The sequence below is a fragment of the Wyeomyia smithii genome, chromosome 1 (assembly GCF_029784165.1).
Source record: "Wyeomyia smithii strain HCP4-BCI-WySm-NY-G18 chromosome 1, ASM2978416v1, whole genome shotgun sequence".
Lineage (NCBI taxonomy): Eukaryota > Metazoa > Arthropoda > Insecta > Diptera > Culicidae > Wyeomyia > Wyeomyia smithii.
The window spans coordinates 44,133,341-44,158,982 of record NC_073694.1 but is presented as its reverse complement, the minus strand read 5'-3'; the positions used below and the strand labels follow the sequence as shown (position 1 = coordinate 44,158,982).

At 38.9% G+C, this 25,642-nt stretch overlaps 1 protein-coding gene across 7 annotated transcripts in view; it reads right to left on the bottom strand.

Moving 5' to 3' along the window:
• Positions 1 to 25,642, bottom strand: part of LOC129718898 (lachesin) — a 140,651-nt gene that overhangs the window by 28,710 nt on the left and 86,299 nt on the right. For all 7 annotated transcript variants that reach the window (XM_055670116.1, XM_055670109.1, XM_055670110.1 and 4 more), the window contains exons 8-9: positions 16,546 to 16,665; positions 7,581 to 7,751 (exon numbers count right to left, since the gene is read on the bottom strand). In XM_055670116.1, the coding sequence (XP_055526091.1) occupies positions 7,581 to 7,751; positions 16,546 to 16,665 (291 nt within the window). The remainder of the gene's footprint in view (positions 1 to 7,580; positions 7,752 to 16,545; positions 16,666 to 25,642) is intronic.

Sequence of the window (25,642 nt, the reverse complement as noted above, 5' to 3'; positions counted from 1 at the left end):
AATCTTAGTAGAATCAGGCCATTTGGTTGTCGAAGGACTTTAACATGGGTTCATTCTCAGGCTCTCCACTACATACCTTTCCTTCAAGCTGAATTCTATAGTACCCTTGCTGACTTTCATCCTAACAAAAAAAAGTCCCTCTTATAATAAAAATGCTCTGAGTAACGTATAATAGTTCTGCAGGGAATTGTAATTATGACGCGGTCTTGGCTGGAGGAACGAGGTTCGATAAGCCTTCTTCCTCTTGACAAAAATATAAGTCCTACTTATAATAAACCTGACCAGAGGTGAAGCATTGAGTGCCTCTTCAGGGAATTGTGATTGTGACGCGGTGTTGGTAGGAGGAACGAGGTTCGATAAGACTCCTTCCTCTTGACATAATAAGTCTTAGAATAAACCTGGCCAGAGAAGACCGTTAGGTGTAGCTTCAGTTCAGGGAATTGTAATTTAGCGATGGTAGGATAGCAAAGAGGCTCGGTTTAGTAGAGCAGTAAGCTTGAAATGAAAAGGGTAAACTCTCACACACAAGCACGGATATAAATGAAAAGCGTATCATTCACTTCAATAGTGATACTGCCAGTAATATGAAGTGCGGCATACAGAAAACACCTGGGCAATATCACAATAGATCAAAATGTCTCTGGTCGCAGAGATGAGTCCACACAGAGAAAAAAAACTTGTAGTCCCTAAGTAGAACTACGAGTTTGTCGAATAGTGCAATACTGTAACTCTTATACCTGAAGTGTGAGAGTTCATATTCAGTGCAATATTCAGCCAATATTCGCGGTGAATATTTCTATATTCACCGCGAATATTGGCTGAATATCCTACTGAATATTGGCTCTCACACTTTAGGCGTAAGAGTTAGAGCACTGCTTTCTTCGACAAACTTGTAGCATTACTCATGCACTGCATGCACGTACATCATATTTCAAAATTGTACTTGTGGAACGCGTTATCGGCACGCGCCCAATCGAATGGAATTGATACTCCAAAATTGAATATGCAACCTTGGTCAGAGACAGGAAAAGGGTAGTCCGAAAAGTCAAATAAAACATTTACGGTGTCAAAAGTGTCGTTTGAGTGTAGCTACACCGCGAAAACGAAAACGACATTAGGAATAAAGACAAGCATGCTGACAGGATCATACAAGATAAACTCAATCCACGCAACTTCGAAATCGTACAGCTGCAGGAAGTTTGTTAATTGGGACAGTGGGTGGCTTTTACCAGAGCTGTGACACCACCAGCCCCAGCGAATTGGGGACCGGTTTCATAGAGCCGGGTAGGATGCGAAAACGCGTGAGCAAGGATGTGTAAGTTGAGAATATTAAGGGCTGGTTCTTTGGTTACAGCATCATCAACGTGCACTACCCACACGAAGGAAGACTCGACGGCGAGGAAGAAGTGTGTATGATAGCTGTCCGCACAGGATGTCGTCGTCGGTGATATGGACGCTCAGGTAGGACGGGAGGCAAGGTACAAGTCGGATAACAATCGCCTTAAACGTGTCGAATACAAGGTATATGGGAGGAAGAGATTCCAGAGAAGGGAGCGTGGAGTTGAACTCCCACCATGGATGCTTTTGACTCCGTAGTACGCTCCGCTCAAACTAAATTCAACGACACACGGAATTGATCGTCTACAAAATATTGATCAGACAGGTAGTCCTCTACGGCCACGAAACTTGGACCGTGCTTGTGAAGTGCCAACGTGCGCTCTGGGTTCTCGAACGAAAGGTGCTACTCACCATCAGCGGTGAAGTGCAGATGGAACATGGATCTTAGTGGATGAACCACTATATGAATCAACTGCTGGGACTCTTCGTGCAAATGGCGAAATTTGGGAGGCTACGGTAGGCTGGACATGTCGTAGGGATAGCCCGGTGAAATTTGTTTTCGATAATTATCCGACCTGAGAGGCCTCCGCAGATGACATGGCTGGCGAGCTGAAGTTGACTGGCGGCCTGAAGTTGACTGGTAAGGTAAGTAAGGGTGCATACGACATTTCTGGACTGGAATTCAAACAGCTATATTTAATTCTGGTGAAACATGACTCCAACCTATTTGGCAGTACTGTATAGCATAAACACTCCTGTATATGTGAAAAATGAAGATCTGTCAAATAGAAACAGACGGCAAAGCAAGAGGGTATTTGTTCTTGATTGTCGAGTCTCTTTGCACCGGATCACGGGTCAAATGAATCATTCACCTTGTAGTATGTCAAGTTAAAAAAAATTTTAGCAAGGGATAAAAACTCCTAATAATAATAATAAAAATAATAATCGCCTCACTCAATTCCAAAATCTCAGAGGTGATGACTTCATTAGATCGCGAGTATATGAAAAAAAAATACTATGATAACAAAAATACTACGTAACAAGTGACTTTATTGTTTAATCATTGCAAATATCAAATTGTTTAAAAAAAGCTGTACCAACGAGAGGTTTATAAAAGAACCACTTCTTGAAAATGATTGGAGTGGCACAATTAGTCCAGAAATATCACCCTGTACACTGTGTGAAACATCATTCTCCCTTTTCTAAGCCTCTTGGGTCAATTTTCGAGACTTACGCTAATTTTTTCATTACACAGGTTTTTTTTTGTTCATTTCGTACCTTAAATAAATAGCTACCTCACATGTGATTATAGTGATATACTTTATTAGGAAAAGTTTCTATGTATTTTTTTTTTCGTTTTCTAATGAAACATTTTGTTATTAATTTACCAAAACGTTATATGAAGAATTTATTTTAAGGGACATCAAGTATTCAAAAATGTTCTATATTCTATATTGAATATTTTATACTGTATATTGATAATGCTAGAAACATGTTCTAGGGTAGATCTCACTGGTGAGTAGAACAGCGTTTTCAGGCACTGCAGCTCGTTGAAATCGTGAGCTCTGTTGGAGACGAGTTTTTTTTATCAGTTTATTTTAGACACTATCGAGCAGTAGTGAAGATTGAAGTCCACCTTTGGGTTTAGTAGAACACCAAGATGCGAAGCTTGACATTTTAAACAGAGTTATTCTGAAGAGTTGGCTTTATAGAGCGATGGATCGTCATCACCGAACGCTTTGGTACACTAACAATGAGTTGATTTCAATGGCACTAGCCAACAAAAGCATTAAGTATAGCCTGGAGACGGTGGCAAAACTCGACCAAGTAAACTATATTATACAGCTCAAGGTCATCTGCATAAATAAGCTTTCGTCTAACTCTCAACAGAGCTGCCACATCGCTGAAGAGTAACGTGAACAGATGTGGTCCCAGGTTTCTTCCTTGTGGTATCCCGGAAGATCTAATGAAAGCTGAAGGAATACACGAGCTAAGTCGCATTCAAAAGGTCCAGTCTAGTACAAGCTGCTCTGATGTTCCAAGTCGTGAAAGCTTGCCATGCAGAATTCGGTGGTCGTTCTTATCAAATGCTGCATTCAGATCCGTATATACAACGTCTACGTGTCACTTCTTCTCAAGCGCATTGAGGCATGTACCAGTAAAATCTAAGAGGTTAGCAACTAGCTTCTGATAGTAAACCCATACTGGTCAGTTGCAATGTAACTATTACAGCGATAATTTCACTCAGGCACCTGGATGGTGGATAGATCCTAGAAGTCGGTAGGGGTATAAGAAGTAACAGATTCCACGTCGACATCACTAGTTGTCCTCTGTTCAAAGTCTGATGCGAAGGGTTTCGCAAACATTCCTCTAATATTTAAAAAGATATAGGTAAATAGTTTTATATGGAAAGTTTACTCAAATAATTGTTTTCAATGCCGGTTGATCTCGATTCTCCGGGATTTAGATAAGCGAATTTAGACTCGATTATCCGGAATATTTTTTTACTGTCATTTTTTTTTAAATATTCGTTGTTAAATTTTACCTTTACTATCCCTTTCAGCATATTTTTTACCATTTCTGTCCTTTCCTGCATGTTTGGGACATATCCGAGCTAGGTGAAAAAAGTGTTAAATTATTTTATTTTTGCTTCCCAAGAATTTACCCCTTTTTCCACAGAAATGATTTCTGGTTACGCCACTGCACTGCGTCATTAAAGCAACATAACAGAGAAAAAGAATTATTTTACGTTCGTAAAAGGCAAATGAGTGAAAACATTGGCGATTTGATTATCCGGAAAGTTCGATAACCAGAGTGAAAAAAATTTCGACACTTCGGATAATCGAGTCCGACCTGCATAACGTTTTTCCAAAATTTTAAACTTATTTAATATCTTCTTTAATCATTCGTTTGTTTGTTTATTAGAGTTTTTATTACTTTATAAAATTATTTGGTTATATCTGAAGATAACGTTTTACTATCATCAGCAAAAATATGGGCCCATTAACATCGCATAATTTTGTTGCAGGACGCTTTTAATTAGAGCACGAAATCAGTAAAAAAAACCTAAATTAATCCACCTAGCGGTCAGACTCAGCCTTTCTCATTCAAACTTATTATTTGTAAAAATAAATTTACATGAATGCTTAAATCCAAAAAGGTATATTCACTCTTTGGGTTCTAAAATATTTATGTTATAATTAAAGTATAAAATATGAATTTTGACGTAATGTTAGTGCTTCAGAAATAGCGAAATATAAGAAATGACTCTTAATTTCGAACAATTTAATCACGACCGAAACCGGGAACGTTCAGATAGTACGATACCACATTTAAATCATGTTGAGGCCATATATATTGATCGAAGCAGGTAAAGTGTTGAATAGTCTTTGAATTTCTGTTCTTTCTAAAACTTTTAAACAGCATATCAAATTGTTATGAAGTTTGTTATTTGTAAGTTTGAGAGATGACTCATTTGTATGACACTAGTTATGTTCAAATAAGTCGTGTAGTACTTGAGATAATAGACTTTCGTTGTTTTACAAATTAAAACATAACGCTTGCTTAAGCTCGATTACAATCAAATGAAAAGGTAACGTATGGGGCAGCCAAACTTTGAAACCACGTGTTCAATCATAATTCATCAGTTAACCCTTAACTAGCCCGTTCATCTGATATCAATATTGTTCAAATCGGTTGTGTAGTTTCTAAGATAATGAAGTTTCGTGATTTTCACATTTCGATACATTACAAACGAAGTTACAGTCCGATTACTGCAAAATTCAATAGGGAGCTATGAGGTAGGTAGACCTTTCATTTGATACTAATTCTGTGGAAATCGGGTCAACCATCTCTGAGAAATATGAGTGAGTCCAAGTAAGTTGTCTTGGAATATGTTTCTTTTCATAGCTGGATTTCACATTTTTAAACATAACAGGCAAAGTAATAATCCGTTTGTAAAAAAAAATCATTAGGGTCTTATGGGGCAACAAGACCTTTCATATGACACTAATTTTATAAAAATCGGGCCAGCCATCTCTGAGAAACATGAGTGAGATTAAATAGTCTCCAGAACACGTTTCTTTCCATAACTCCTGAACCACATGTTCAATCTTCATAAAATTCAAAAGTTAAGGGTTTTTATGGTAGCCCGTTCATTTGAAACTAATTTAAATCAAATCAGATGTGTGGTTTCTGAGATATTGATGTTTCGTGATTTTTACACTTTGATACATAACCTCTAAACTAGAAATCAGATTACAATAAAATTCAATAGGGTCTTATAGGGCAACTAGACCTTTCATTTGCAATTAATTTCATTGAAATCTGATCGGTCAGACCATCTCTGTGAATAGTGAGTGCGAAAAAAGGTGCACATACACACGTACACACCCACACACAAACATATACACCTATACATGCTTATATGCAGAAAATGCTCGATTCGTCTAACTGAGTCGAATAGTATATGACATTCGGCCATTTGGATCACTTTTCTACCTTTTAATTAGCCAGTGATCGTTAGGAGGAAGTCAATATGTTAACTCTCATTATGTGATTTCACATTTTCATGAACAACGGACAAAGTTACAATCCGATTGCAATGAAATTCAATAGCAACCTATGGGGCAACTAGACCTCTCATTTGACACTAATTTTGTGAAAATCGGTTCAGCCATCTCTGAGAAAAATGAGTGAGTTTAAACAACCTCAGGATAACTTTTCTTTACATAACTTTTGAACCATATGTTCAATCATTACGAAATTCAAAAGTTAAGGATTCTAAAGACAGCCCGATCATTTGAAACCAATTTTAATCAAATCGGTTGTGTGGTTTCTGAGATATTGATGTTTCGTGATTTTTACATTTTGGTACATAACCTCTAAACTAAAAATCCGATTACAATGAAATTCAATAGCAACCTATGGCGCAACTAGACCTTTCATTTGCAATTAATTTTATGAAAATCGGTCCAGCCATCTCTAAGAAAAGTGAGTGAGAAAAAAAAGTTGCACATACATACACACACACACACACATACACACATACATACATACATACAGAAAATGCTCAGTTCGTCGAAAGAAGTCGAGTGGTATATGACATTCGGCCATTGGGACCACTTCTATACCTTTGGTTTTTCCAGTGATTGCTATACCTTTCTAGGAGAAAGGCAAAAACACTGTGCATCAAATCCGGAGATACGAATATAAGCTAAACTCGTTATCTAACATAATATGTAGTATTAATTGTTTTCTACTACAAATAAATTGATGCGAAATATGCAATTTAGCAGTCATTGTTACTTGGTTTGGCGGTATTTAGACCAATGAAAAATTAATCGTTTCAATGATGGCAATTTTGGTTACGGGTTTCTGTTGAACACGTTTATAATTCAACGACGGGGACAAAAAAACATATCTTCGAAATGTCAGCCTAGATATAGAAGAAACGCATCAACCAAACTTGCCATTATTAAACCGATTGATTGGTACTCGGGATAGTGGTAAGATTTTGTTTCTTGAATAAATGGTGCATTTTTTTTTAAATTTCGACTGCATAATTATTTTATTATTTGAACACCATATTAAACAATGCGCAATAAGAACTAAATAGAACCTCTCCAAAAGCTTGTTCAGTAACTCTCCTGAAGCACCGCCCTAGAGCAAGTTTTTTTTGATAACCAAACCATTTCGATGTAATCTCTCCCGGTATTATGTACAAATCCAACGCGGGTTTCATCCTTCTGCATCATACATATTACTCAACCCACTCGCCCCCTGTCTCATCTGCAGTTCTCGTGCTACACATTAAACCTTTTGAAGTGAGTTTCGGTTGCTCTCGCTGTTCCCCTAAGCTATCTTGCACTTTCTCACACATCGTTTGGGTGGCTGAATTATTCATGAACAAATTTCTTTTTTATTGTTCCCCAGCTAATGGCGAATATGTACCGAACGATCGCTGCTGTTTCGGAAACTCTAACTTCTGGCGGAAGCAGCGTGGCCAGATACGACTACTGTTTTCTGAGCTACGCACATACAATTAACGCTAATTGGACTTACATAAAAAGCTTTGATTTGTTAAAACTCAATCAGTTTTTAAATAATCACTACAATAATCGTGTGATTTATTCGCAGGCAACGCTGTTTTTCCACTAACCAGAATTGTACGTACCATAGTGGAAGGCAGAATCACCCGCCCCACATGCAAAGCAATGCAGCCAGACGATTTATATACTTACCGTACAACCGTATCGTACCCTCGGCATCGCCAATGCTGTTCTTCGATATGCACTTGTAGCCACCCATATCGGCTTTGTGCAGTTTCCGGATCACAAGCGTCATCTGCACCGCGTACATCGAGCTTTCGTTTTCGTTCATCGAATAGCGCTCATTGGAGATTATCATCTCGCCTGTCAACGACACGGAAATAATGGGTTGGGAAACGGTCGGTTAAAAATCGATTTGTCGGACTTTTTATCTGCATAACAACGGAAAGTTCCAGCGGGTGGGAGGATAAACTTTTTTTTTCATTTGCCAATCGAATGGAATGGACTGGGTTTGAGTGTTGGTTCGCATTAGGCCGATCATTTTGAACTAATTTGCCATCAACATGATGGTGGCTTGAGGCTTGCAGTAGCCTCAAAGTGTCTCAACTGAGAGGTTAGAATGAAACACCTATTAAAAAAATCGATTATAAATTGATTTGCCTCATAATTGGTAATCAAATTCAGTAGAGATCGAATGTATTTATTTAATTTATTCAAATATCACATGAAACGTAGCAACTAATTATCGCCACTTGCTGCACAACAACCCGGCTCCTACCACCGTACGCCCCCGGTGCGTTACTGGCAGTAATCTAGCGAATTATGATTAACAAACAATTAAATGTACGTTCGTTTAGGAACACAGCTCAGAACAAGCATTCATAATTGATACCGACGAGAGAGAAACGGAAAATATTCGAAACTTATCCTGGGAAATCAATAACATATATGCTATTTTATAGATGAATATTGTGGGTTGGGGTTACTTTGTCCATTGGGGTAGTGATCGATATCGTACCAAGCTCGAAGTTCGATAGTAATAAAATCTTCAAAGTTCTGTTTTATTCCTGACCAGAACTTGAATTACTCGTTATGATAAAATACATGTTGCCCAAAGCTCAAAACAGCTGCCTTAAGCTCGTATCAGACTAACCGTTGCAGCGGTCAACCGCTACAAATCAGACAAATCAGAACACAGCGGTCGACTGTCGCTTGTTGTTGTTGCAAAAAATAGAATTATTTCTATTTTTGCCGCCAACCGCCAACGTGCCTCTTCTCACCTACACAAATTCACATTCAGAGACATGTCAAATAAAAATGTGTGCTTCTCTTTTTGGCACACACGACAGCCAGTCAAAACATTGATAGCACCGGCAACGCTGGTTGGCGATGTCAATTTTCGACCAACGCACACTGGCAAAAATGAACCCAAATTCCCACTAATTAAAAGCCGTTGGACTGGATACCTTGGATATAGCATTTCTTATGTAAAATTGGCAAATAAATCTATAGGTGATATTTTCATTCTGTGCAGGGCACGGGAAAGAGTCTATATTTCCAAAAATACTCAAAAATAGGGTGAAAAGGAGCGAAAAAGACCATTTCCCGTGCCCTGTCCAAAATGAAACCATAGCCAATCAATTTGTTGACCAATTTTACATAAGAAATGCTATATTTAAAATATCCAGCCCAGTGGCTTTTAATTAGTGGAAATTTGGGTTCATTTTTGCCAAATTTGACATCGCCAACCAGCGTTGCAGCGTGCTATCAATGTTTTGACTGGCTGTCGTGTGTGCCAAAAAGAGAAGCACACATTTTTATTTGACATGTCTCTAAATGTGAATTTGTGTAGGTGTGAAGATGCACGTTTGCCTTCGCCATGACCGTTGGGAACGGTTGGCGGCAAAAATAGAAATAATTCTATTTTCTGTAACAACAACAAGTGACGGTCGACCGCTGTGTTCTGATTGGTTGAAAAAGAACGGAACGGTAGCGGTTGACCGCTGCAATGGTTAGTCTGATACAGGCTTTAGAAGAACTATAGCCTTTTTATCATTCCTGGTGATGTTGGAGCCTCTAGTATATGCAGGAGTGCGTCAAAGTGATAGGAGAAAACTCATTTAAGTCTCTGAAAAAGTAATCAATTCTAGGGGCACAAAAATTCACAGGAATGGTTAAAAAGCAATAATCTTTCTTTTTTTCAGTTTGAGCTCTAGGGCCAAACCTGTGTTCACCAGTGTAACCGGAGTTTTCGAAATATTGTTAATTTGTAAAACTGTGACTAAACAATGCTAAAAATTTAATAATACCTTTTTTATTTAAAACGAACAATACTTCACAGTTTTTGGCCAGTCAGATCTGTTTTGTACCAATGAGACCAGCTTCAATAGTAAAAATCGTTTTAGAAGTAAATGGTGAGACTTGCTTTTAGTGTTGTTATCCGTCAAACACGGGTATTACCTAGACCATATTTGGGTGTGATGAACAATCAGCACATCCGAAGAAGATCAAGAACTCTCCTCCACTCACCTTGCTTCTACGCTACTCATCGCCAATTTCCCAGGCGTCTCGAAACTCACAAAAGTGCTTCAACCTGTCCAAGCCAATTAGCACGTTGAGCCCCTTTATTTTTGGTGCTAGGGGTGTCCGATTGAGGAGAACCAGTTTTATCGCATTATCATCCGGCATCCTCGCGAGCTGTCTAGCCCATCGTAGTTCCCTGATATCTGTCAGGTGCATCGGAATCTCTCCAAGTAGTGCCTGCAGCTCGTGGTTCATACGCCTGCACTTCTTTTTTGTTTTCAGTTTGTACGCAACCGAATATTGTCCGCAACACCTAATGTTTGAAAACGAGCAATGCGCGTAAGTTCTTCGTGAACAGCGACACGGTTTTAAGTCCATAGAGAATAACTGGTCTAATTCGGGTTTTGTACACTGTCGGTGTTGTGCAGCGTCGTATGCTCCAGTTTGATTGCGTTCTTGGCTCTATTCACTTATGCTACTGTCGGTGGTTACCAGGGATCCTAAGTATATGGACTCATCAACCACTTTGAGTTCATCGCCGTTCATGATCGCCGTAAGTGTTCCAAATGTTGGTTTCTCTTGAGTCTCTCCCAATCGAATACTTGTTCTTCGACGTATTTATTTCTAGTTCAATTCTTCTAGCCTCCACTTTTAGTCTGGTGTAGATTCCCTCCACATCTAAAACGTTCGCGGGGTCGAAGTTGTCAGTCCCTGTCCGGATCTTTGTTGAATATTATCTTTGCCGGTCGCTCATCCGTCATACGTGCTACATGGCCAATCCATTGTAACCTGCCGTATTTAATCAGCTTGACAATATCAGCGCGTATGTAAGAAGTATAATAAGGCTTGTGATTCATACATCTGCCACACCCTATTTCTTGTTTACCACCGAATATTGGTCACAGGATTCTACGCTCGATGATCCCATGTGCTCGCAATCGGCCTCCTTCCATTCCGCTGTATGTCTGCGGAGCGCTACCTGGAAGGTCCGTAAAGGCTTCCTATACAGCTCTACGGTTTACACCGATGATATCGATGACGATGGACTCCAAATGGTGAGTTGACAACCTGAAAGGTGCGACAACGGGTGACCACAACCGACTGCTGGCTGAAACATGGACACAGCTGTTTGGCGTAGCTAAGAGAAAGGGTGCGACGCGATTATTGACGCGGTAACCATTTTCCGTCGAAGGAAATTTTCCGCCAACCTGAGCGTGTGTTCATCGGCTCAAAATAGCGTTTGACTGAATCCAGCGGCTGAATATGAAATGTTCTTCCCTGGAAGCTACACGCAACATGGCTGTCTCCGAATCCTGCGAATCGTTATAGAAAACAACGGCAACGGTTTCTGGCGCGAAATAAAGGACAAGAATTATATTCCGGATGGTGGTAGCAAACTACGGCCATCAAGAATGCCTTTATCGAAACTAGTGAGAATAATCTGGGTAAGCGACCGGCGATATCCGTCCCTTCTACGATATCTCACGACATCTGAGTGGAGCTAGAATGAATCCAAGAATGCCTGTGAAAGACGCGACCGGACAGCTACTCACCGACTTTGCCGGCCAGTGAGTTTGAGCACTTCGAACAACTTCTTCAAGTTTCGACAGCCGACTAGCTATCAACATCTCGGCAAGAGCCACCAAGGGTCAACTCCGAGCTCCTTTTACTGCAGAAGTTCGAAGCAGCTATCCGATATATAAAATCCAACAAAACCGATCGCATATCAGCAGAGATGGCCAAAGCTAACATCATGCTATCCGCAAAAATACTGCATCAACTATTCTGCAATATTTGGGCACCGAGAAACTTCCAACCGACTGGATGCAAGGCGTCCTAGTGAAGACTGAATGTGACAATTGGCGAGGTATCATGCTACTGTGCATTGTACCCAAAGTTCTGTGCAAAGTTATTCTAGATCGAATACAGGAGAAGATCGACGAGACTCTCTGACGACAGCAGATAGGATTCCGTGCCGGACGATCCTGTGTGGACTATATTGTCACGCTCCGCATTATCCTATATTTGGTATTTATTGACTAGGAGAAAGCTTCTGACCGACTTAACCACGAAAATTGGCGGGGCGCCTCGAGCCACTAAAAGAAACCTAGACAAAATCGTCAAGCTCAACGAAGCGCAGTACGAGGCTTTCACATGGAGAGTCCTACACAATGAAGTATTGTCCGTCCCTATTCGGGTAGTCACCGGTATGAGGCAAGGATGTATATTATAACCGCTACTGCTCCTGATCATGGTAGGTGGCTGGTCTCAAATTCAACGTCAACAAACCCAAATCGTTTAATGTAATTGTGGATAATCCTTCCAACTTCACAGTAGCAGGGCAATTAGTGGAAAGAGTCGAAAGTTTCGAATATCTCGGCAGTCAGATAACACCAGACGGCGGTACAAAGAGCGACATACGGTCGAGGGTCAAGAAAGCTAGGGCTGCTTTTGCAAGCCTACAAAACGTATGGAGATCGAACATGATTAGTTTGCGCACCAAAACCTGAATTTTCAACTCAAACGATCTTCGTCAATCAATGCCTGCGATATTTAGTTCATACCTGGTGGCCCCAAATGTGGGTCTCAAATGCCGAGCTCCATCGCCGGTGACAGCAGAAGGCGGTAGCTACAGGAATTCGGAAACGAAAGTGCAGGTCGGCCACATACTTCGTAGGTGGGGAGGTAAGCGGCTCGTGGAGACGCAACTTCAACAAAGAAATTGATAGCAATCTGACCTGGGCTCGGGGTAAGGCTGAAGCGAGCAGCCGCCTAGGATGGAAATCTTTCAAATCGGCGCAATGCGCCAATACGGGTGCTCGATACTTCGTGATGATGGTGTCTCTCCTCTGCGCACCTGTCCCTCGTACAGCAAGTTCTAAAGCTATGTTGAACAACAATTGCGGTAGCCCATCTCCTTGCTTCGGACCATTCAACGTCACAAACGTGTCCAAAATTTTACCCACTGTCGTGTACTTAATTTTAATTCAAGATTTTAATCACGAGTCACACTTATCAACGATTATACCCTCAGGATAATCTGATGAATTGCAATATACACCTATATGAGTTGACTACCTTTGCTTCAAATTGTGCCTCTCGTTTCGATGGCCGCTCGACGGATTACCGGATAGTCTGTTCTCTTGTATCACACCTCTGTGCTTTTCGAGAGGATTCGAGAGTCTCCCCGATTCCCACACGTAACACATAACTCGATCCAAAATAGCTTGAAAAGGTACTATAACCGGTCTCCATCGTCTATGTCATACACTGCCTTGAAATCCACGAAGACATGATGTGTAGGCACGTTGTACTTTTGACATTTCTAGAGCATCGGCCGGAGCGTTAGGATATGATCCGTATCCTTACGTAAAGCCCGCTCGATACTGCCCGACGAATCCTTTATGGTCTGGGAGATAACTTTGTAGGCGGTGATGATAAACCTTATTGCACGGAAGCGTTGTAGGCGATCGCTCGTTTCATAGATAGGGCATACAACTCCTTCAGTCCATCATAGAGCTCTGAATGCAGTTTGTTCTTTCCCATGGCTTTACTGTTCTTTGATGACCCAATATCTTGTTTGATTCCTTCTCTTTCGTTGCGCCGCTATTGAGGTGCTTATCGAAAAACTGCTTCCACATGTCGTGCTTTCTTGTGATCAAGGTTTTCTCCCATGTCCCTGAACATATTTATTTTCCTGACTTTCTGTCCTCTTACAGGCGTTTCATACTCCTTACGATCCTGGTCAACTCATCTCGAGCTCGTTGATTTTTGAGTTCGGTTTCTTTTGTGATGTTTCTAAGGTAGTTTTCCTCTCAATAGCTTGCTGGCATTCTTCATCACACCACTCATTTTGTTGACACGAGGTTGCCTTACTCTAGTACCGCGGTTGAGGCCTCTCCAATTGCCGTATCTTGTCCCAGGCCTCGAGAAAGCACTTCGTTTTTCTGCAGAAGCCAGTGCCTCATTACTTAACCATGGTATGCGCAGTCCTCGGCAGCCTGCGAGTTGTGTAACTGCAAGGTGTTTGACCGAGGAGGATGACTTTGTTGTGTGTCAAACTCCGTGGATAATTTTGAACGCACATATATTGCTACTAGTGATGGTCTGAGTCGATATGCGCACCCTGAAGGAAGTGTATATTTGTTGTTCGGTGGTCAGGTGATCTCCAGGTGGCTTTGTGGATATCTTAGCGGGGAAGAAAGGTGCTTATCACCAGACCCCGAGAAGCTGCGAAGTGAAAGCGTGTCGTTCGTGTCTGTGAGTAGGTATTGAGGGCCGTATCACTTTTCTACCAACCAGTAGCTTCCATTACCCGGATGACGATCTTGATGTCTCGTGGCGAACAACTGTCGTATGTTGCTTCCAACTGTGCATACACCGTGTCCAATGTATTCGAACACAAGCTTTCCAGTGTTTGTCTGACAGTTGTGGTTTGTTTTTGGTTCGCGATGAAGCAATTTCGAGAAGTCGTAGGGCGGTGACTGCTCTTGCACAATATTCAAACGTCTGAAATCATTTGGGGTTAAGCGAGATTTCAAAAGGTACAAGGAGACATCCGTTTTAGTGAACCGTAGGCGATTCGAAACTGACCTTGGATGTGAGGCCTACAATGGGCGTCCGAATTTACTCTTAAAAGACTCGTTAGAGCTTAAAGGATACTTTTACGAAACGCTGGTCACGAGTTCATATTTTTCTGATGAGAGACTATTTGACCTGGAGCAGAAGCATGAGACAATGTTTTGGGGTCCCATAGAAGTGTTTCTCGGTTCCAGAGTGCAGCTTCAGTCAAGGTTGGGGGGCAGTTTGCAAATGAGAATAGCTCCCATTGGTTTTAATCGTCAAAGGCTATTTAATATTGAACGTACGTTTCGGAGGTGTCGAAGTTTGCTGGTTACAAGATCTTCAACTTGAAAAATTTTGAAGTGGTTATCCAGAAAGTCTGGGATTATTATATATTTTGGTTATTGAACTACATTTTTTGGTTATCAAACTACATGTTCATGTACGTTTCCTAACAAGCGTCAGTCTAACGAGTCATGTGATGAGGTTGCTATCTTAGATATAGCGCTCGAAACAACACGTTTTTCAATTCAGCCGCCGAGTTAGACACTGTCGTGAGCCGCCGTCAACCTGGAGGACAGTCACTTAAAAAGTCTGAGTTTTTCATTTTCTTCCTAGATTCCACTACGGGTTAGCTACCACGACCTTTATTTACTTGGTTACGTATATCCCGGCTAGTACCACAGGGAGGTAGGGATACGAGTTGCTGGCCAGAATGCTGGTAACCTCAATGAAGTCTATTTTACGCCTGCTGGTACACGAAGTGTTCATAATACTCATAGCCCAGCCTTCAAACCGGAAAAAACAGAACAAATTTTATCACTGCAGAAAAGTTGAGAAAACAGCCGATTCTACCGTAAAAAATGTTTTTTTTTGTATTCAAATGTTCAAGGGCGCAGTTTTGTCATGGATTCAGATACCAAAAAAAAAACGCATCTCGAAACTGGAATCTTTTGTTCTTAGACTGTGGACCAAACAAAAAACAGAGTCAACTTATTGTTCCGATATCGATCACTATTTACGGTATTGTTAATTAAATATTAACCCATAGAAATTTATACATTTTGACTATCGTGTATATTGTTAATGCATAAAACTTCTTCATGTGGATTGGAGATAAAGAATATTCGTTTTCGTGGAGAGATGATTAAATGGACTATATTTCGAAACTTTCCTAATGAAATATAATATATAATTTAAATAATATTTAACGGTAGTAAGCAAGTTTTTCAAAAACATGTAGTTTTAATCATATAAATGTTGACTCGAAAAGTTTTTTTTTAATATTACCGATGATTCAATTTTCCATTATTATTTTTCTAATGAAGTTAAAATATGAATGAAGTTGAAAATATAATTAAATTGCCGTTCGCGTTTTCACAAGCAATACCGTGTATTGAAATACACCAACATTTTAAATCCTATCAACGAAATGATTCGCTTTGCTCATTTCCAAATTGCACACGGTCGTGTGCTCCTAATGGGGCTGCATAATTTCCACATCATGAAAAATGCTTTATTCAACAAATGGGTCAAATGTTCCATTCACGGACAAAAAAATTGACTGTCATAAGGCCACCTCCAGCGACGGTTCGTAAATTTGGTTGCCCCAAAAGAGCTGCCACGAGAGCTGGGGTAAAGGTTCTCGTTTGAACTAACGGTAATTCCAACCGTAACAAGCGCAGGTTTCCCCCGACGAACATAAATACATGGAAAATATGATTGAGTTTAGTGTGCAACAAGAGGCCACTCAGAAAAATGGTTACCAATTATTCGGTATTCGGAATAGTTGCAGTGGTGAATGGAAATTATTAATGAAAAAGTTATTTATTTGATACCGATGGATAATTTTAATTTTCAGTAGCAAAATAGGTCAATCGGTTGTGCGCTATGGTTATCAGCAAATAATCATGTGCTTGGTTGTGAGCAAGTGTCCTCCCGATAATAGGTAACAATGAAAACCAACAAAATTTAGTGAAACAAGAGCGATCGAACGATAATTGAAATGAGAATTTAAATTTAGCAAATTTTGCTCGCTGGCGGATGCTGCAACCGCGCTATTTAGACTTACCGTTTTCCCGCTGCCAGTAGTTGATTGCCTTCGGCGATGCCTCGACGTTGCAAATTACCGTGACATCGGTTCCCAGCGGGGCACCGACAAGCTGATTCGGCACTTGTATCAGTGGATGAACTGTGTCCATTTTCCGCGGCGTGTGGGTAGGAAACAGAGAAGCAAACCCGTGGTAGGTTGAAAACGGCCGGAAGTTGTTCACTCAAGTGTGGAGGTGCTAGAAAAGTTACGAGATCCATTTTTCGTAACACTTACCGGTAGCGCGGCTGGCAAAATGTGCAGTACCCTGACCAAGGTGTGAAAAGGTTTGCCCTTTTTGGTTGGATTGTGAATAAATTTTTAATGAGTACTCGAGAGCCCGAGTAATCTCTTTACAGTATGAGTAGCTTTTGAAATGGGTGCTTGATGAAAATTTATTTTGGAATGGAACAGAAAAATGGGCCAAGCCAATATTGTACCTAGTAGGAATATTTGGGTAATAATTTTCCGGTCATTAGCTCGTTTCTGTTTCTGTTGAAAAGAATGGGGTTATTCGAGTGAAGCAGTGTATCATTCAATAGACACAGGAACTCCCACAATAAGTTTTTAAACCATTTAAGTTCTTTTACAGAAACTCTAGCACACATGCAAATAAACCAAAATATCAGGAGCACTGATAGTGAAAATTTCGTCAACACTCGAGTGGTGCGAAGATTATTAGCATTCATAAAACGAAAGACTGATCAAAATGATATGCTAACGATGCTCCTGGAGCTTACTTGACATGCTGCATAGGGCGGGACAAAGTTTGCATGAATAGTAATAATAATAATCGGGGGTTAACCGGGTGTAACCTGCAGCCACAGAATGTAACAGGAAGAACGAGAAAGTGAAGGCGAAACTTAATCTGTCGCTTTTCTTTCCTGATGAATGTGCAGGTCAAAGTATCTCCCGAGAGGTGCACGAAGTCATTGCTTGCCCGGATCGTCTAGGTGCAGTGCGATAGTCATTAGCAAATGACTGAAACAAGGCACAAGCCACGAGGCACGCAAATGTTCGATGCTGCGGAACCAAATCAATTTTTGCGAGAGTAGCGCCATTTTTAATATAGTTTTAATCTAGATAACGAATATGCCTTACCTATAATGTCACTTACGATGGTTTGGTTTAAAATCAATATATTAAACATAATATGTGGCTGATAATATCGAAAGTATAACAACAGAATGGTTAACGAGGAGTTTACATAAATTTCGACAACAAAGGAGACGCATGGTTATTTTTCATCAATTAGCTCTAGCACCCGTGAATATAAAATATATGATTCTAATTTGGCTCATCTCAAATTTAAAACAATTTGTTTTTTTGTTTTTAACCGTTATGTACTCGGCAATTTTTACACACGTAAGTACTCGGCAGGGTACCCGGGTACCTACCAAAATAAAATGCTTCTTACTCCTTCAATTCTTGACCGATTTTCGATCTTGAGCCGTCAAAAGATTGGGAAATTTGTCTATTCTCAGTATATGGGACCGAAAGAGCCATTGGTCCTTACATGGTTCCCGTAAATCCTGATCTTCGGGACCATGTTCAAGGTCGGGAATCTGCTCCGAAATGGACTCAAAATGAATGAAAATCAACTCCTGGAGTGATTTCACGAATTTTGATACCAATCTTGATCGGTTTTATCGACAATTGTACTAATTTTTCTTACCGGAACATGCTCCCGAAGATCCGGATTTACAGGAACCAGGTGTGGTTACTGGGGTACCCTGCCGAGTACTTATGGGGTAAAAGATTCGAAGTCTTCCCCTGCTGCTCTAAATGGTCTGATGATGGGAAATGGTTTATTTCCACTACTTAGGAGCATTCCATTAGTTTAAGCTGGCTGAGTTGAGGTTATCCTTGTTTTTTAAAGTAATAAAGTCTAAAAAGGTACCCGGGTACCCTGCAGAGTACATAACGGTTAAACAGCATCTACAAACTGTTAAATTTTAAAACATTACATTTCACTATAATTTATTTAAAAGTAAAGGAGAAGTGGTTTAAAAATTTACGAAAAAGCGTGGAGTGATAGAATGTGAACCCGCCTACAAACAACAAGTTTCTTAAGGTGTGTAAAGGAGAATGGAAACGATACGGAACTGCTGGTTGAAGCACAACCACAATTATAGCACAACCACAATTATAGCACAAGAAATTTTTCTTAGCGAAACCGGGAAATCCTTTGCTTACACTTCACTGAATTGTTTACAATTTCAAACTGAGCCTTTAGTTCCATGTTCAATAATTGTAGAACGTTTCTGTGTGAGGCGGGCTTTTAATTGCCGATAAAAGAACAATAATATATCTACCAACAATGTGATAAATAGTGGATAGATATAGTTTGGTTTACATGAGATATTCATGTAGATTTACGAGTCAGACTGCTGACCCGTCATAGAGTATGATATTTAAGGGGGGTAGTCACGATCACCTCAAGTTTGGTAAATGTCAAGTCAAGAGACGATGAATAATTGTATGTTATTTCAATAATTTAATCATTTACACAAACTAAGTACCGTAAACTGGGGTGACTTTGATCACTATACCTCTTTTTTGAAAATGTGGTAAAAAAGCGCTCGTAGTGCTTGGGAGTTGTCGTAACCTTCACTGATTGTGTGGATATATGTTCGCATTGCTACTATTCATGCATTTCCTGCTATTTAAAGAGTGTTTTTCATGCTAAAATATTAATTGAAAATAAAGTGTATTTTTGGCGATTTTTGTTGCATACAATCGGTTCAAGCAAATTCAAAACAACAAGTTGCAATACGTAAAGTTTTTTATTTTGTTTCCAGACTAGTTCTGGAGATGAACAAATATTATAACAATACATTTTATTGTTATTTTTGCAAGTTTTTCCTCAAAGGCAATGTTGAGTCCCAATATTCTCCACAACGTATTACATATTTCTTCTTAACAAAAACCCAAGACGTGAAGTAACATGCAAATTTGGACAATTTCATAAGTCATATTCCTCGTGGACTAGTTTTTGACGATTTTAGACCACCTTCTCTCTCAGTGAATAATCATTCATATATATTCTAAAATTTTTGGATGAATCTTGGACATTCGCCATTATAAACTGTTCACGTAGAATGTGAATGGCCCCCTAATTGCTTTCCATATTTATAAACTCGTTTAAGTCGTTTAAGGCTGTTCAATTTAGTGAAAGTAGCAAAGCGTTACTCCAAATTCATCAAAACAATAAAGTGATCAAAGTCACCCCGGAATGATTATTGGTGTAAAATTTTTAGAGCATTTTTAAAAACAGCAAAATTGTTGCTAAACTTTTGAAGTAGTGACTGAATCTTTTTCAATGCATGCCAGTACTTATTTTAAAAATATCAAAGAATATTGTTTTCAGTATATTCTGAAAATATTTGACATACAATAAAAAAAGTGATCAAAGTCACCCCAGTTTACGGTAACTACAGAAATACTGATGAATGTTTTTAAGGACAGAAAGGTGGCAAAAGAATATGATCCCAAACGAAGCTCAGAATCCATGGAATCTGTTAAAAAAGGACAAAATTAAAAGATAAAATTCATTTCAGTTATTGTGAGCTTTTAGTTTATTTTTTTAAATGAAAAAGTGTATAAAAAGGGGCTTGTGTAAAAATGGTATTGATGATAAAGTATATTTTTAGAGCCAGAACGGTTTGTTTGATCGGTGTGACATCTTTGACAAAGTTGAAGAAAAGTCGGCATTTTTGAAAATATAAAACAATTTTTTTCTATTTTTCTTCATTGTATATTTTTTGGGTGGACAAAACTACTATCTACAACTTTAACGAAGACACGCTATCGATCAATTGAATCGTTTTGGCTCTAAACATATTTCTATCATTAACCTTGACTCACCCTTCTCTGGAAGTTCGAAAAATAATGAATTCCGATGTTTAGAGTAGGGTGGAGTGTTCGAGTATTTTGGCTATTGATTAAGGGGCCATCCACATACCACGTGGACAGATTTTTAACGATTTTGACCCCCCCCTCCCCCTCCGTGGACAACTGCCCATATAAATACTGAAAAAATGTATGGACCGTGGACATTAGCCAACCCCCCCCCCGCCAAAGCTGTCCACGTGGTATGTGAATGGCCGCTAAGGTACATTTGAAGATGTATTCGGCATATCGTGGATGTAAATATAGTGAGTATTACGCTGTTGGCAGCGTTTATATCGAGACCATGTTCTTCAAATACTGATAATCTTTTCTCAGCATCTACTGAACTGATTTGGCTCAATTTTGTTTTCGCGTGTAAAAATGGATTATCAAACTTGTTACATGGCCGTTTTCGATCTGATTTTCTATAATTTTTTGAATAAGGATTTTTCATGAAAAAAAAAGAATTTTTTTTGCTAAAATGGCCGCCATTTTGACAATATTTGGAACTTTCAAAAACGGTTTTTTAACAAATCAGGTAATCCATTTTTACATGCTGAAACAAAATTTCAGCCAAATCGGTTCAGTAGTTGCTAAGAAAAACTTACCACCAGCTGAAAAACATGGTTCTGGTTCTAAAAATATTTGTAATAATCGATACCTTTTTTACACAAACTTTTACAAAAATTATTCGTGAATAAAAAAAATGTACTATTGGCACAATGATAGTTTAGCCCATTTGTACAAAGTTTCTGTTAAAAAAACAAGACAAAAATTTGAAAAAAAAAAGTTTTGGACATCTCTTATGGAATTGTTCGCTTGGTATACAATAGAGATGGTCAAGTTTGATGTTTTTCAAACCCGTACCCGAACCGATCTCAATATTTTTTTTTTCGATTGAAACCCGAACTCGAAACTTTTTTTTCACCAAATCCAAACCTGACCCGTACCGATACTTTCAAAAATTTTCAAATCCGGACTCGATCCGAACCCGACCATTTCTGCAAAAAAAAAAAAACTGCATACATTTTAGGGGTGCAATTAAGTTCTCCATGTGAAGAAAAAAAAAATCAAGTTCTCCTTATTGGTCAACAGATCAACTTTATTCCAATCACGTTTCATGTTTTAGAACACAAGTAAACATGTACCAGTTTCAAAAAACACAAATTTTGGAGTAAATACTAAAAACTTAAAACATTGTATTTGTATCCACTATCATACTCAAGGGAAGTTCAAACGTTTTGGGACGGTTTCCTACGTTATTATTTCTACTCTCGTGAAAAACTGTATCTAGAAAGTAATGAACCGAGCTGAGACTCTAAGGGTGCAACATGACAACGACGATGTGTCCACGAGTACCTAGACTAAAGAAGAGGTATACCACAAAAGATCAAAATGATGGTCGCAGTGGTCCAAAACTTACAAAAAAAAAAAACGCTGAGACTCACGGTAAAAACGCTTTGACACGTAAGTGGCTTCATATACACTAGAGTATTTTTTGCGAGGATACGTAGCGCGTAACAAAACGCGTAAATTGCGAATTCCACGTAAAAACACGAAGATTTTGAAACAAGCGTAAAAAAAACGCGTAAATAATGCATAGAAGAGACCTTAGTTAACTTTCAATTATGTGAAAATGACTTATATAGTTTTAAATAAGCGTAGAACTGTTGCGTTTTTCATGTCACCCAAAGGAAACGGCGGCTGAAGCGCATCGAGAGTTAACTGTTATGTGCTCGACAAAAAAAAACTCTTACGTACCCGACCAGGGTACCGACGAATTAAAGTTCTTGTAAACTTTGCAATTTTTATCCAATTACGATGCTTTTAGCGCTATAATATTCAGCAACTTATCCCCTTTGATATCAGTGCCAATAAGAAATTTTCTCATTCTTGAAAGTCCAACTTTTCGGGATATGTTCCGAAACTGAGGAATTTTATGAATATCACGGACAGAATCCAGCAATTATTGGTCCAAGGCTCATAATTTTTTTTCCATAGGCCATTTTAATGGTTTTGGGTATTATGGTGATATGCTCTCAAAACAGTTCTTTCAGGACAGATTCCAACCGGGGCTTCTAGTGGCTATAGAAACAATTAAATAATACAAGATCAAATAATTTCAGAACCGGGATGAAATGAATTTTGAATTCCAGAATGGCGACTTCCGATTTCTGAAAGTAACCAAAATTGGCCGAACCGGGAGTCGTTTTCCGATCTCTTGATATAATTCCGGTTAGTAAACTACACATACTATCCCATATTTTGCACATGGTACTAGTTCCTTCCATCTGTAATTCATCCGATGTTAGTGCATTAGTTTATCCAGCATACGCATGCGGGTGAATACAATCACTATCTCATATGCTTCTTAAAATCTTATCACGATCTGTGAACTGCGATGAAAAGAAAAACACAAACACTTGTTTTCTAGCGTCCTCAAATATGATTTTAGTGATATGTTTTATTTGGAAAAGCTTATACGAATTTTTATGCAAAAGGATTTTTTCATTAAAACAATCGAAAAGACTCTATTAGACAAATAATTTACTATTTTTTTGGAAGTTTAATAGATGTGCTTTCAGAAAGTCAAATAGCTATCTGCGTATTTTTGCGTAAGACTAAGTAATTTAAAGTTAAACTAACCATCGAAAAGCCGTGAATGGTTGAATAACTATTTAATTTAGAACTATAGCTAGATCAAATAATCGGCAAAAATATGTATTTTTGTTTGGCTTATAATTTTGTAGAAAATATATATTAGGTAGAAAATCCAGGACAAAAGTTATATTGAAAATTATGATTTAAGTGAAGATTGTATTTAAAACTTTTTATATCTTTATTTAACATAAGAGATAGAAATTTGACGACTTCAACAAAGTTTCTAGCGAAAATATTTTCCACAACTTTCTCGAAGACACTGGCTATATATCTCACTGTTCTGAAAAAATAAATTTTTCATATCACTTCTAGGTGAATTAACCACTAAATCGTCCATTCTGGAAGAAGCGCAATAAAGTACATAGAAACTTTTCCAAATAAAGCATATCACTAAAATCAAATCTGAGGACGCTATTAATTTAGAGCACGAAATCGGCGAAATAAAACACTGTGCACTGGAAGGGTTATCTTTACTACACATGGCACATGTTATAATCGTAAATATGTAGACGACTGTTCGTGTGAACAAAGGCCAAAGACTTTCAAAGATGCTGAATTGGGGGAATTTCTCGATGGAGATTCATGCTAAACGCAGGAACAGTTCACTTTGATATTAAAAGTTACCCACCTAGCCATATACTAGCGATTTCATGCTTCGGGAATTTTTTCAAAAAACAAGGAGCTTGGGTTCTTTATGATTTGGTGTCAAGGGACGTTAAGCGTTGTATTTTCACCTGAGAACAACTGCTCACGTGGCATAATCGCACCGTGACAAATGATGTAAACTGGATCAATTACAGCAAGCAAAAAAAAAGAAAAAAAGAAAGTCACAGGGACTACTTCGTCATGCTTCTACGTCATTGCATCAGCCGAATATACACGGTAGGAAGGTTGTGCTGTGTATTTGTTTGGACCAAGTCGGTGTTATTAAGTATGAAAACCATCACTGGGGAACGGTATCGACTTCAATTAGTGTGGCCAAGCACCAAGTAAAAACGGCTATAATATGAGTAGAGGCTTGAAATCGTTACGGCATTCGAGTTTAAGAACATAAAAATAGGACAAAGTTCAGCTTGCGCTGGGCAATACTTTGAATGATTTATAGGTTTTTTAATTAAAGTTTCATGTTTCATCAAAACCAATCAAAACGGAATAACATGTGAGAAGGTCGACATGTTTCCAGAATTTTAAACGGATGGTTGGAGTGAATTTTCGGACCCTGGGCAACATTGAACCTATAATATATGGTATAGCAAAGCCCTGGTGCTACATTCCGATTCGGAACTTGACCTTCTGTTTATTTATACACAGACTTCGCAATATGTGGTCATTTTATGCTGTGCACTTCACGTTGCCGGAAGTGGCAACCATGGATTTCATGGGATCGATTTGCGGCCTTTTAATGATGTTGGATTTTGTTTTCAGCTTTGATTGGGCGAAATACTCGTTCAAAACAAGCTTCCAAACTTTGCAATAGCACAATAGTTTGCATCATAAAGTCCCAATTTTTATGTTTTTAGTAGATGCTTAGCTAATATTCCAATCGATTGCTGCAAGAATGAAGGAAACACGTTGGAAACTGACCGAGTTATTAGCATTTGAAATTGGACGGTTTTTGTGACGCTCTCGATGTGTTGGGTAGGTATTTCAGTTTGTACCTCTATCTCAAAATGTTGCCGTAAGGCGTAATTCTACGTCAAATATATGATGAAGTTCATCATTTCGGATCAAGCATTCGTTGTAAACTTTAAAACAACCAACATGATTTTCGTGTTATTCTGTATACGTGGGTTCTCAAATACGATGTATACCTATTCTCGTGACATTAGGGGTCTTCACATCGAGCTCGTATACGAATACCCAGCCGTAAACTGTGTATCTTCCATTACTCGTCAATAGAGGTGAGTATTTTTACGGCTGGGTATTTGTTTACGAGCTCGACATGAATACCCATATTGATTTTTCTGTATTTTAGTGGCGTAGTTAAAGGAAGGGGGAACTACAACAACCTTCATTATTTTTAAACCGTTGAATTGCTCATTTTGGAAATTTGTATCTATGTTTTTACCCAAATGTATTAGTGTTGCTTTAATTCATTAGCGTGGGCAAGGGTCGTATTTTTAGTATTACGAAGTAGAAATCTTTATTTCCGATCATGCTGGAAATTTAATTGCAAGGCTTTTTTGATCCTGAACCGTGCTATTGTGATATTGGTTTCCAACGGATTTACCTTGTTAACCTTGATTGGAAACGCATTCATCAACAAGCGGCAAAATTGCAATGTTATATCGTGAGCTATCGAATTATTGAAAAATGTCGAGCAATGTTTTCAACGTAAATCATATATAATGCAATATGGGGATTTTTGGAGCCAAGTTTGTATCTAGAGGCCGGAAATTGACCCTAGATTTCAAAAGCACCTTAGAATTGCCGATCCTATCTGATAAGAGAATTTCTTGAACCAGAATGGTACCCAGAGAACGTAAATCAAATCTGGATGTCATTTTGAAATCTAAGATGGCAACTT